This window comes from Nanorana parkeri, unplaced genomic scaffold (assembly GCF_000935625.1).
Source record: "Nanorana parkeri isolate BGI_ZX_2015 unplaced genomic scaffold, ASM93562v1 scaffold42, whole genome shotgun sequence".
NCBI classification, from domain to species: domain Eukaryota; kingdom Metazoa; phylum Chordata; class Amphibia; order Anura; family Dicroglossidae; genus Nanorana; species Nanorana parkeri.
In genome coordinates this window covers 45,399-57,914 of record NW_017306310.1, presented here as the reverse complement: position 1 = coordinate 57,914, position 12,516 = coordinate 45,399, and the positions used below count along the sequence as shown (strand labels likewise).

Below are 12,516 nucleotides of genomic sequence, written 5' to 3'. Positions count from 1 at the left end.
TCTATACTCCAGCACCCACAAACCTCACTCCTCAGTCTCCATATCACCAATAAGATCTATACTCCAGCACCCACAAACCTCACTCCTCAGTCTCCATATCACCAATAAGATCTATACTCCAGCACCCACAAACCTCACTCCTCAGTCTCCATATCACCAATAAGATCTATACTCCAGCACCCACAAACCTCACTCCTCAGTCTCCATATCACCAATAAGATCTATACTCCAGCACCCACAAACCTCACTCCTCAGTCTCCATATCACCAATAAGATCTATACTCCAGCACCCACAAACCTCACTCCTCAGTCTCCATATCACCAATAAGATCTATACTCCAGCACCCACAAACCTCACTCCTCAGTCTCCATATCACCAATAAGATCTATACTCCAGCACCCACAAACCTCACTCCTCAGTCTCCATATCACCAATAAGATCTATACTCCAGCACCCACAAACCTCACTCCTCAGTCTCCATATCACCAATAAGATCTATACTCCAGCACCCACAAACCTCACTCCTCAGTCTCCATATCACCAATAAGATCTATACTCCAGCACCCACAAACCTCACTCCTCAGTCTCCATATCACCAATAAGATCTACACTCCAGCACCCATAAACCTCACTCCTCAGTATCCATATCACCAATAAGATCTACACTCCAGCACCCATAAACCACACTCCCCAGTATCCATATCACCAATAATATCTACACCCCAGCACCCATAAACCTCACTCCTCAGTATCCATATCACCAATAAGATCTACACTCCAAATGTAACTCCTGAGTTTGGTGTCACTTTAACCAGTTCATCTCTCATACAAGTACACCCCCCGTGGACCAGAGCAATTTTTCACTTTGTTCTATCGGCCTGTTTACTCAACAATAGCTACTTTTAAGGGACACTAAAGAAATGAACAAAACAAAAGTTTAAATATTAATGGTTGGAAAAATAGAAATATTGCAGTAAAAAGCAGCAGCATTCCAAGACACCGGTCAATGCAAAGATAACAGGTATCCTTTTAGATTGAATCCGGGCTATCGATAGAGGGGTGCAACTAGCCGTCTATACAGGGCCTGGGTCCCATCGGGTCTTGGAAGCAGGACGAGTCCCTCTCAGTGTAGTAGAGGCAGACCATACACAGTGCTCCTTCCCCACAGTTGTCATATGATCCATAGTCCACCTAAGTCGCTGGCTCTTCTCACCCCTCTAGTGTCAGCCTCCCTCGCTGACTTCTCAACTTGTCTTTGTTTTTTAATGCTGCAGGCAGAGGAAGTGGAGGGAAGAAACTGTGCTCTGATTACTCTGGTCTCAGATTGTGCCTGCCCATTGCCTCTCGCCCACAGCTCACAATATCTTAGTGAGCAGCACCAAGCGTCCAGGCCAGGGATGGGGAAAGTGTTATATTTGGGGTTTTATATCCAGAGACAGGGGAAGAATGAGATCTGCAGGGCACTGAGTTGGGACAGGAGGGGGCAGAGTTATATTTGGGATTATATCCAGGGAGAGGGGAAGAATGAGATCTGCAGGGCACTGAGTTGGGACAGGAGGGGGCAGAGTTATATTTGGGATTATATCCAGGGAGAGGGGAAGAATGAGATCTGCAGGGCACTGAGTTGGGACAGGAGGGGGCAGAGTTATATTTGGGATTATATCCAGGGAGAGGGGAAGAATGAGATCTGCAGGGCACTGAGTTGGGACAGGAGGGGGCAGAGTTATATTTGGGATTATATCCAGGGAGAGGGGAAGAATGAGATCTGCAGGGCACTGAGTTGGGACAGGAGGGGGCAGAGTTATATTTGGGATTATATCCAGGGAGAGGGGAAGAATGAGATCTGCAGGGCACTGAGTTGGGACAGGAGGGGGCAGAGTTATATTTGGGATTATATCCAGGGAGAGGGGAAGAATGAGATCTGCAGGGCACTGAGTTGGGACAGGAGGGGGCAGAGTTATATTTGGGATTATATCCAGGGAGAGGGGAAGAATGAGATCTGCAGGGCACTGAGTTGGGACAGGAGGGGGCAGAGTTATATTTGGGATTATATCCAGGGAGAGGGGAAGAATGAGATCTGCAGGGCACTGAGTTGGGACAGGAGGGGGCAGAGTTATATTTGGGATTATATCCAGGGAGAGGGGAAGAATGAGATCTGCAGGGCACTGAGTTGGGACAGGAGGGGGCAGAGTTATATTTGGGATTATATCCAGGGAGAGGGGAAGAATGAGATCTGCAGGGCACTGAGTTGGGACAGGAGGGGGCAGAGTTATATTTGGGATTATATCCAGGGAGAGGGGAAGAATGAGATCTGCAGGGCACTGAGTTGGGACAGGAGGGGGCAGAGTTATATTTGGGATTATATCCAGGGAGAGGGGAAGAATGAGATCTGCAGGGCACTGAGTTGGGACAGGAGGGGGCAGAGTTATATTTGGGATTATATCCAGGGAGAGGGGAAGAATGAGATCTGCAGGGCACTGAGTTGGGACAGGAGGGGGCAGAGTTATATTTGGGATTATATCCAGGGAGAGGGGAAGAATGAGATCTGCAGGGCACTGAGTTGGGACAGGAGGGGGCAGAGTTATATTTGGGATTATATCCAGGGAGAGGGGAAGAATGAGATCTGCAGGGCACTGAGTTGGGACAGGAGGGGGCAGAGTTATATTTGGGATTATATCCAGGGAGAGGGGAAGAATGAGATCTGCAGGGCACTGAGTTGGGACAGGAGGGGGCAGAGTTATATTTGGGATTATATCCAGGGAGAGGGGAAGAATGAGATCTGCAGGGCACTGAGTTGGGACAGGAGGGGGCAGAGTTATATTTGGGATTATATCCAGGGAGAGGGGAAGAATGAGATCTGCAGGGCACTGAGTTGGGACAGGAGGGGGCAGAGTTATATTTGGGATTATATCCAGGGAGAGGGGAAGAATGAGATCTGCAGGGCACTGAGTTGGGACAGGAGGGGAAAGATTTATATTTGGGATTATATCCAGGGACAATAGATTGCCGAGACAGAAAATATTATCCGAGATCCTCAATGGTGCCAGTAAAATTCCAGAGTCACATTTATAGTTAAAACCAGCAATCAAATGTGGTGCCACCTATGGAAAATGCTTCCTCTATTAGTTACCTAGGGGAGCTGGATAGGTCCTAGCAGGCTTGCAGACAGAATTGTGGGATGCCTGGTACCTTGCACTTAGTTTTGTGAGGTGGGAGGCACCTGGCTGGTTAATACAAAGCGGTACCAGAGGGCTGTTGCTGGTCACATGGGGGTCATTCCTAGTATCTAGTCATGGCCGGCCCCCAGTCATGAAAGGGTTAATCATGTCCAGCTGCCAGGAAGCTGCTGGTAATGAAACAGTGGACTGTGTACAGCCACCAGTAATGAGAGGGTTCATTGCTCATCAGGGGGCCCTGTGTTGGGGCCCATTCCCACTGATGTGCTGTGGTGACATACCCTAAAATGTGCGTTTTACCATGAATTACCGCAATGCATGTTACTGTATGACACGATGTGTGTTGTGTTGCTGAGCCATTCATTGCACATGTAGAGTAGCTGCCCAAGCACCCATAGCAACATTAGCAGCAAACTCTTTACAATTAACTCCATGACAAGGACGAGAGGCCACCACCTAAAATTGGCGGAGAAAAAATTTCAGCACAAGTGGCGAAGGGGTTTCTTCTCAATTAGATCAGGGTCTGGAACTCGCTGCTGCATGCTATGATTTCGGCTGAGAGTGTGGAATCGTTCAAGAGGCGATTGGACAATTTCCTCAGAGACCGTAAAATAAAGTGGTACAAGTACTCTTAAGGATGAGAACACACAGGGACCTATACATACTACTCATCAGTAGGACCATACACATACAATAGGTTGGACTTGATGGACATGAGTCTTTATTCAACCTCAAATACTATGTATCTATGTAACCTGAACAACATAAAACCACACTGCACATGAAGTGCATTGTAGTTCGCTGCATTGCCAATAATGCTGCCGGTGTGGGGTTGCCACCTGTCCCGGATCCAGCTGGACAGTCCGGGTTTTGAGTCCAGAAACCCAGACACAGCACATACAGGTCTCAAAACACGTCCAGGGGAACCCAGGACAGGTGGTGACCTTATGCCGGGGTGTGTTTTTTCATGCGTTAAGATGCACTGCTGACCCAATTAGAATGAACGCAGCACACCTTGCCATACAAAAACATATTCAGGGGAATTTATCAAAAGCTGGAGCAGTTGCCGTGGCAACCAATCAGCTTCTCTCTTCAGTTTGTTCAATTAGGATTTGAAAATGAAAGAGAGAAGCTGATTGGTTGCCATGCAGAGCTGCACCAGATTTTCCCTGCTCCAGTTTTGATACATTTCCTTTATTGAGTTATTTTCAGCTAAGTCCAATAAGATTTGTAAATTACAGTCACATTACCGCAGCTAAAGCTCCTTATCCTGGTTCAGTGAATTGATCCGATTGTTGGGGGAGTAAAGCCATCACATGGTCAGCGTGTGAAGACTGAGGGATACAAGAAATACCGGAGTGGATGTACACCATGGATTGGGTGACTGCAGCAAGCATTGATCGCCTGTAGTAGACGATCCCCATTATCTCTGGGCGTTCCCTCTGTGTCTTCTATTAAAGAATAAACCACGCCCACTTCCTGCTGTCACGGCACTCACTTCCCTGTCTCCATTCCATCTCCTATCACAGCAATGACAGCCATGTCCGAGGTCGCCCTCCTCCTAGACACAGCACACTTTGCAGCTGAGAAGCACAAGATGCAGAGGAGGAAGGACGTAGAAGAGACGCCTTATATTAACCATCCCATAGGTTAGTTACAGATATTAGACACATTGGGGGGATTGTATCCAAACTGGAGCAGACTTGCACTGCAGCCAATCAGCTTCTCTCTCTCACTTTCAACGCTTACCTGGGCAAACTGAAGAGAGATGCTGATTGGTTGTCATGGGTAACTGCTCCAGATTCTGTTTGCTCCAGTTCTGTTAGATTCCCCCCTATGTAGCTGTGGAACTCATTCACACAGGCAGTGACATACATGCACGCAGAGGACATTTGTAAATGTGTATAAATGCTTTCAATGGTACCAGCCACACTGTGCACTTACCTGCATGTAGGTGTGTTCAGTTTGGTTGCATTTAGAGAAAATAGAATTCTGTGCGTAAGATTTGGCTACATTCACACGGGCGTTCTGGGATTCCTGCCGCAAGAACCTGCAGATTCCTGCCGCAGGAATGCCAGTCGTTCCATGCAGATGTTGCCGCTGTACTCATTCAAGTAAATGACACGTGACAGCGGCTGCATCTGTCAGTGGCAGTCCTCATGAAATCGTACATGATACAATTACTCGTGGTTCGGGATAGATCATTGTCGCTGGATGTATCTGTTCTGCGTCCAGCGACAATCACCTATCCTGCACCCATATTTAATCCTAGTTTACCCTTCCCTGATCATTTTTCCTGCGTTTACAGTAGTACAGCAGCACTTGCTACTCTCTGCCACAAACACACATATGTTACATGAGCTGTGTATGACTGAACCATCCCTTATGTATTGGGCTACCGGTGACAGGTAAGCGGCACACAGCCTGTAGAAATCAGTGGCTGCAACTATAAATAAGCAAATATATACGAATCCGAGTGGCTGCATGCATACAGGGCAGTATGCATCTCCCTGAACACAGACAAGGCGACGGCTGATTTTTGTATGGCGCCCCAACGCAGCTCCCAGGAGCTTGTAGTGCAACACACAGTGCCACAGTAGCATGTGATGCGGTGGGAAACAGTAGTGCAAGTTGTTGGCAGGCGAGCTCTCAGACGTTGCATTGTTGGAGCTGAGGTGACTGTAGATCTAGTTTATGATTAGTGTTAGGGAAGTGATTGCAGTTAAGTATACGAGTTAGGGTTAGGGTAGCATTAGGGGTAGTCAGTGTAATGCTGGGCACACACCTTACAACCATCGCAAGACTTTTGTCTTGCTATGGTTGTAAGGTACTTTAAAAAAGTACGATCTGCCTATCTTGGACAGGCAGATTGTACTTGCGATGATCGCAAGCCACGCCCCCCTGAGGGGCGGGCTTCCGATGACCGCAATGCCGAACAGGCAGTGTGAGCTTGCGCACACCGGCCTGTCTGGCTTTCATCTTACGAACATGCTACACACCCGCCAAACATCGTATGATGCTCGGCGGGTTTTGAAACATGTTCGTAAGTTTAAAGTCGTGCGACCTTACAGTAGTAGAGGTCGCACGGCTTCCACACACCTTACAATAATCGTGCAATCGCGGGATTTCCCGCGATTATCGTGAGGTGTGTGGGCACCCTTATGATCAGCACCACTGCAAACTATGATTGGCTACAGAGTTATTCACAAAAGGCTGAAGAGTTTGGAGAAGGCCGGAGAAGTGAGTAACCTAGGACAACATAGCTGAGCTGGAAAATGAGCTGAATTGGAGAATGTTTCCAGTTCGGGTATGTTGTCCTAGATTGTTCACTTCTCTTCCCTTCTCCAAACTCTTCACCCTTCTGTGAATAACCCTGTAAAAGTCCACTATGTAAATCCTCATAATTAAATTTATATTATTACTTATAAAGTATACCATCGGAAGTGCTTTTGTCATATCTGTTCAATAAGTGCAAAAACAAATATCTGTTGATCCTGCCAAGAATAACTTCCTGTGCTCTCTGCCTCTGTTGACAGCATTGCTCTCTGCCCTCTCTGTGGACTACAGAACACCTTCACCTATGTCATGTGTATAGAAGGCGAAAGGGAGGCATTTTGTAGTTCAAACACGTCTGTCCTAGAGTGACAACGCTGCCCCTCCACAGATACAGTTCAGTGGGTGAGCTTTGTTACCCTAGGACAGGAAATGTGTCACTAGCAGGTACAACAGGTAAAAATAAAGGAAAAAGCCAGAACTTCACTGCAGCCACCACATCTAAGGAATGGAAGGTGTAATATATTACATCTTTCTTATCAGGTTTATATCCACTTTATATTGAATGACATAAAAAAGCGCTATGTAGAAGTAGAGATGGGTTTGTTGCTCAGCATTTCTACAGATGATGGGGGTGGGGGGTTCTCATCTGTATGGGAAGTGATTGACAGCACGTAAATGGTCAGTGTATACAGTAGAGGAAGTGATGAGGGGGAAGTCTCCCCTCTATTTTATTCAATATATTTTCACCTTTTGTACCGGTTTATGTTTTAGGTGTTGCTAGAATATTATCTCACGAGGCTGGAGTCGGTGATCTAGCTGTGCTACAGGTAAAGATGTGTGTAAATGTGACATGATGGCCAATGCAGTGCCCTGTGCTCTATCTCTGTTACCATTTTAAAGTGACACTAAACTCAGGAGTTAAAAGTACTTGAATACATGTTTAAGATTTAAAGGAGAACTATGAGGTAAGTGATTTTTACTCAACCTCATAGGTCAAGCCGACGTGTGACAATGACACTGTCACATGTCGGCTCTATAGATCGGGAACACATACCGTCGCTCGCTCACTTTCCGATCATCTCCCTGCAGAGAGCGGGAACTGTCACTCACCGCTGCCCGTAGTGATTCCCCCTCCCATCTCCGATCCTCCATTGCTGACTGGAAGAACAAACGGGGGAGGGGGCAGGCACAGCTGGCTCTGCCTCTAGATAGGCAGAGCCGGCTGTCACTCACGCAGCTGGGTGGATCTCGACAGCATTGTCGGGATCCGTCCCGGCTGCAGCGCTTTCAGTAGCCCGCGATATACTGAGCATGGTCACGGGAGGAAGTTAGTATATGTCCTCCCGTGACCCTTAAGAGGACTATGGGATAAAAAGGTGACCGCATAGTTTAGTGTCACTTTAAACAAGCAATACATTCTCCATGGTCTTCTAGGAAATTCTCAGGAAAGGGGATGTAAAAGATAACGTTTGCCTTCCAGTTATGAGACACATCATCAGCTTGGTAGGAGTGCTAATAATGGTGAAATGGAATGGCATGATCGGAAATCACTCTTCCTCTATCAGATTTTGTGAATAAATCACACGGTGTGAAGAGCTGGTAACCATAATCTGATTACAGGATGGCCTTCCTATGGTTGTGGCACCTTTTAGGCAATATATTAAAACTAAAATCATTTGCAGATCTGCTGAGCATTTGTGCAGTGTGATGGGTCCCCTATAGGAATGAATGGAATAACTGATCACATCAATGACAAAAGACAGCTTGGGCCTACTGCTTGTAATATATATTCATCTTGTTATAAATGATGGAAATAAACGCCATTGTAAGTACCCCTGGCAATGTTAAGCTGGCCATGCACTGGGCTTTTTTTCTAATTGAATCCCTCTGGCTGAGAAAAAAACCACTTGATTCCCCATCCACCCTAAGCAGTGTGTATAGGGGAATCTCTCCCAGGCGGCACCTGCAGCTGTTAGAATAACCACACAGTGACTGCAGCGGCTACCCACGTACTGCAAGGGTTAAGTGCATGTTTTGCATAGGGAGCTAAAATAAAGTTATACTCACCCAAACTGCAATCCTGGTTGGCTCCTACACTGTTTCCTTCAGCCCTTGCCTCCTCCTCTGCTCCAGTGATGGAATGTCCCTTGGTGTCCTCATGTTCTATACTGTATAAACTCACAGGACCTTAGACAACGCAGGCTTGGGTGAGTCCTACCTTTTTTTTTTTTAAGGTTCATGGACACAAGGAGCACTTATCCCTTGCCGTGCGGGGGTAGCCCCAATGAAAGGGATAAGATTTGATTTGCCCAGAGTTTTGCTTTAAATAAACATAAAAGGTTTATTAAATATACTAAATATGTTCATATGTAGAAACCCTACACATCTGTATGAATATATTTTATCAGTTATCACGAAAGCCCGCCTATGAATCTGTTTTCCAGGCAGCTCTGCTACATGATACGGTGGAAGATACGCACACAACGTTCCAGGAAATCGAGGAGAGGTTTGGACTGGAGGTCAGGAAGATTGTGGAGGAGGTGACAGATGATAAGACATTACCGAGGATGGAGAGGAAGAAGCAGCAGATCGAACATGCACCCCAGTGCAGCCACAAGTCCAAGCTGGTCAAACTAGCCGATAAATTGTACAACCTGCGAGACTTGAACCGTAGCACTCCGAAAGGTCAGTATTCCTCCGGTCATACAATTGCCACATTCATTTCTAGAAATCCTCTGTCTGAGGTTGTTTGTATATAAGGATAAAGTCTCATGCACACGGGTCACCTGCATGTATAGACTAGGGATGCACCGATATATCGGCCACTGAAACATATCGGCCGAAAATGGCACTTTTGGTTAAATGCAGAAAGTGCAATTTTCCTGCCGATACATCGACGCATCCCAGGTTTCTCTCCTCCCCGCTGGGCGCTGCTCTGTGTCCCAGTGGGGAGGAGAGAAAGTGACAGCCGGCCGAGCGACGTGGGAGGAGAATGCTGCGATCTCCTCCCACACCACTCAGCCTCCTATCACAGTCTGGCAGAGCGGTGTGTGGGCGGAGACAGACCGTGTTGTCACAGGAGGCTGAGCTCTCCTCCCCGCACCGCTCGCTCAGCCTCCTGTGACAGCGTGTCAGAGAGGAGAGCGAGAGCAAACACTCAGTGATCGCTGAGTGTTTGTAGATAATTGAGGACATGGTATGGTTACTATATCCTCAATTATGAAGGAATGGGAAGTGATCTACATCTCCTCCTGTTCCTTCATGATTGTGGATATAGTAAACACACTATGTCCTTAATTTATGAATGAACAGGAACACTCAGAGGATTCCTGATCATTGATAACTGGGGATGCAGAAAAAGAGATTTGGGACTCCGTGTTCTCTTTTTCTATTTTAAAAGAAAAATATCAGGGATCTGTTTAGACCCCTAATATTTCCCCGAAGCCCCTAAAAGTGAAGTCAAAAATGAAAATATTTAATAAAAATATAAAACAATAAAAAAGTTTATAAAAAATAAAATATTTTAAAAATGTAAATAACATAATTTTTGGTTTCGGCCTGACAATTTTTTTATTTTTTTCGGTTTCGTCTCGGTTTTTAAATGTCTATTTTGGTGCACCTCCTAGTATAGACAATTATTATGCTTTTCAATTCACTTTTTCCTGTGTTTAGATGTTCCTGGGTTTAGTCACATTTAGATGCATCTAGACCCATTTAAGTGCGTTGACCTGCATTGAGCCAGGCTAAACGGTCCTGGGACGCAGAAAATTCTGGTTTGTGTAAACTCCGCTAGACTGGATGCTGATAAATGTCTAGGTGTGCATTCAATCATAGCAAAGTATTACAAGCTTCCAGGTGTGTTCAGAAATGAGCTGCAGACGCACCTGGACTCGTGTATTATCGTTGCCATGTGCATGAAGCCTAAAGGTGCCCATACACCTTACACTTATCAGACGAAACTTTTCGTACGGCAGCCCCATCCTGCCCCGATGACCGCAAGACTAATTTAGCCGTAATTAATGAAAAGCACCTGGACGAAATGCGGTAATTGATTTGCCGTACTTTCGTTAGCGCAAACGCAGTGTACATCGTACGACTTTTGACGGACGGAAACACCAGCAACCTTACTACAATCGTACGATCTAGCAAAGTTTTCAAACATGCTTGACCGGCAAAAGTCGTTCGATTGTACAGTACTGTCGGTCGGACACTGCAATGCACACATACGATTATCGGCCGAAAAGTCGATCGCATAAGAAAATCGTAAGGTGTATGGGCACCTTAAGGCCCCTTTCACACGTCGTTACAATCAGATCTGCCTGCCAATTTTTCAGGTGGACCTAATCATAAATGCAATATTAGTCTATGGGAAGTTAGATATAAGCGATTATGTGTCCATTTACATCCAATTACTTCGAGTCCATTCAGGTCCACAAATAAAAATGGGATGGGACATGTCCGCTTACATCTGACTCCCTATAGAACGGGTTCAGTTTTTTCCCCCCATCACAAATGAAGAAAAAGAACAATGTTCGTGCTCTTCAATATTGTACAGATGTTCCTCACTTACCGACTTACCTGTTTTGCGACCACTCGCACTTACGACGGACCGCCGATCGACCTCCGACCTTACGCGTCAGCGTCAGTGCGACGGGTCGCCGGCGGAAGTGACATCCCCCGATCTTCACTGCAGGTCTCGGTAAGTATTTCCATTGCCGGATGTACAGTACACTGTTCGGTACTGTACATCGGCAACGCTATACAGTACTGTACTAATGCAGAATAGTACTGTATAGAGTTCCTCACTTAACGACCAATCCGTTTAACGACCTGGTCGTAGGAACGGAACTCGGTCGTTAAGTGAGGAATACCTGTAGTTACCTTATGATACATTTTAGAGTGGGCCAGGTTATTTTGGATTATTAAACCAATAATGGGCATTTTATTGGTCTATGTGAAAAATGGCCACTCAGAGCGCATATAAAGTAAGCAAGCTCGGAGAAGCAAAACGGTTAGAGTTCCATGCAAACCTCTTCCACAGTTCATGTTTTATATCCCACTGAAGCCTTCTACTCCGATACAAGCAGCTTCAGGAAAACAAACACTCTGAAGTTCTTTGTATTGGACAGACTGAGGATCCCAAAAGTTGAGGAATTGTTATACAGCTTGGTCAACTCGCCACCCTCTAATCGATGCATTTTAATGTCAATAACAACATGACAGGTCCAGTATAATATGTTGTCATTGTTATATCTACACATTTTTTGTTTTGTAGGGTGGTCAGAGAAACGAGTCAAAGAATATTTCCAGTGGGCTTTCCAGGTGGTAAACGGTCTACGAGGCACGAACACAACCATGGAGCAAAACCTGGATAAGCTATTCAGAGACAGGGGGGTTGTGGCCTAACTCCACAGACGGACTATTTGGATGTCCGGGTGTCAAAAGACTGCAGTTTCATGCCATTGCACAACCTATGCAGTGCCTGTACAAGAGGAGCCAGAATGCTATTAGATTTAGATTTATACACTTATGTTAACTTGCAAATTGACTGGTAGTATAGGCAAGGCTACACACTAATGTGCAGTGTGTTAGACTGCCCAGAAATGGTGCATGCAACATATTTTGGCAGCACAACCCAAAGCACGTTGGCGCATGGTTGCGCTGCAACACGTCTGTCAGAAGGTGTGTTTGGGTGCCATTCAGAATGAACTAGGGATGCACCGATTTCGGTATTGAGTACCGATATTTTTGTTTCGATACTCGCCGATACCAAATACTGATACCGAAAGTCCCATTGAGGAAGCCAGGCGGCGTGTAATGACTCGCAACCTGGCTTCCCGATTAGCAGGGAAGCCGTCCTCATGCTTCTTGTCACTATGTGACGAGAAAGCATGGAGCCGGCTTTCTGGCCAATCAGGAAGCCGAGCATCGCGTCATTACACGCTGCTCGGCTTCCTGATTGGCTGGGAAGCCGGCTCCATGCTCTCTCGTCACAAGTGACAAGGGAGCATGGAGCCAGCTTCCTGTACAGGAGCCCATAGAAATGAGATGATTGCAGTCAGT

General features: G+C 46.2%; 1 protein-coding gene across 1 annotated transcript; it reads left to right on the top strand.

The window, feature by feature from the left end:
* The first annotated feature begins 4,657 nt into the window (after positions 1 to 4,657).
* On the top strand, positions 4,658 to 11,940 carry HDDC3 (HD domain containing 3). Its single transcript, XM_018571741.1, has 4 exons — positions 4,658 to 4,826; positions 7,225 to 7,280; positions 8,898 to 9,138; positions 11,729 to 11,940. The coding sequence occupies exons 1-4, from the start codon at positions 4,709 to 4,711 to the stop codon at positions 11,857 to 11,859; spliced, it is 546 nt and encodes a 181-aa protein (XP_018427243.1). The 5' UTR covers positions 4,658 to 4,708; the 3' UTR covers positions 11,860 to 11,940.
* Positions 11,941 to 12,516: the final 576 nt, after the last annotated feature.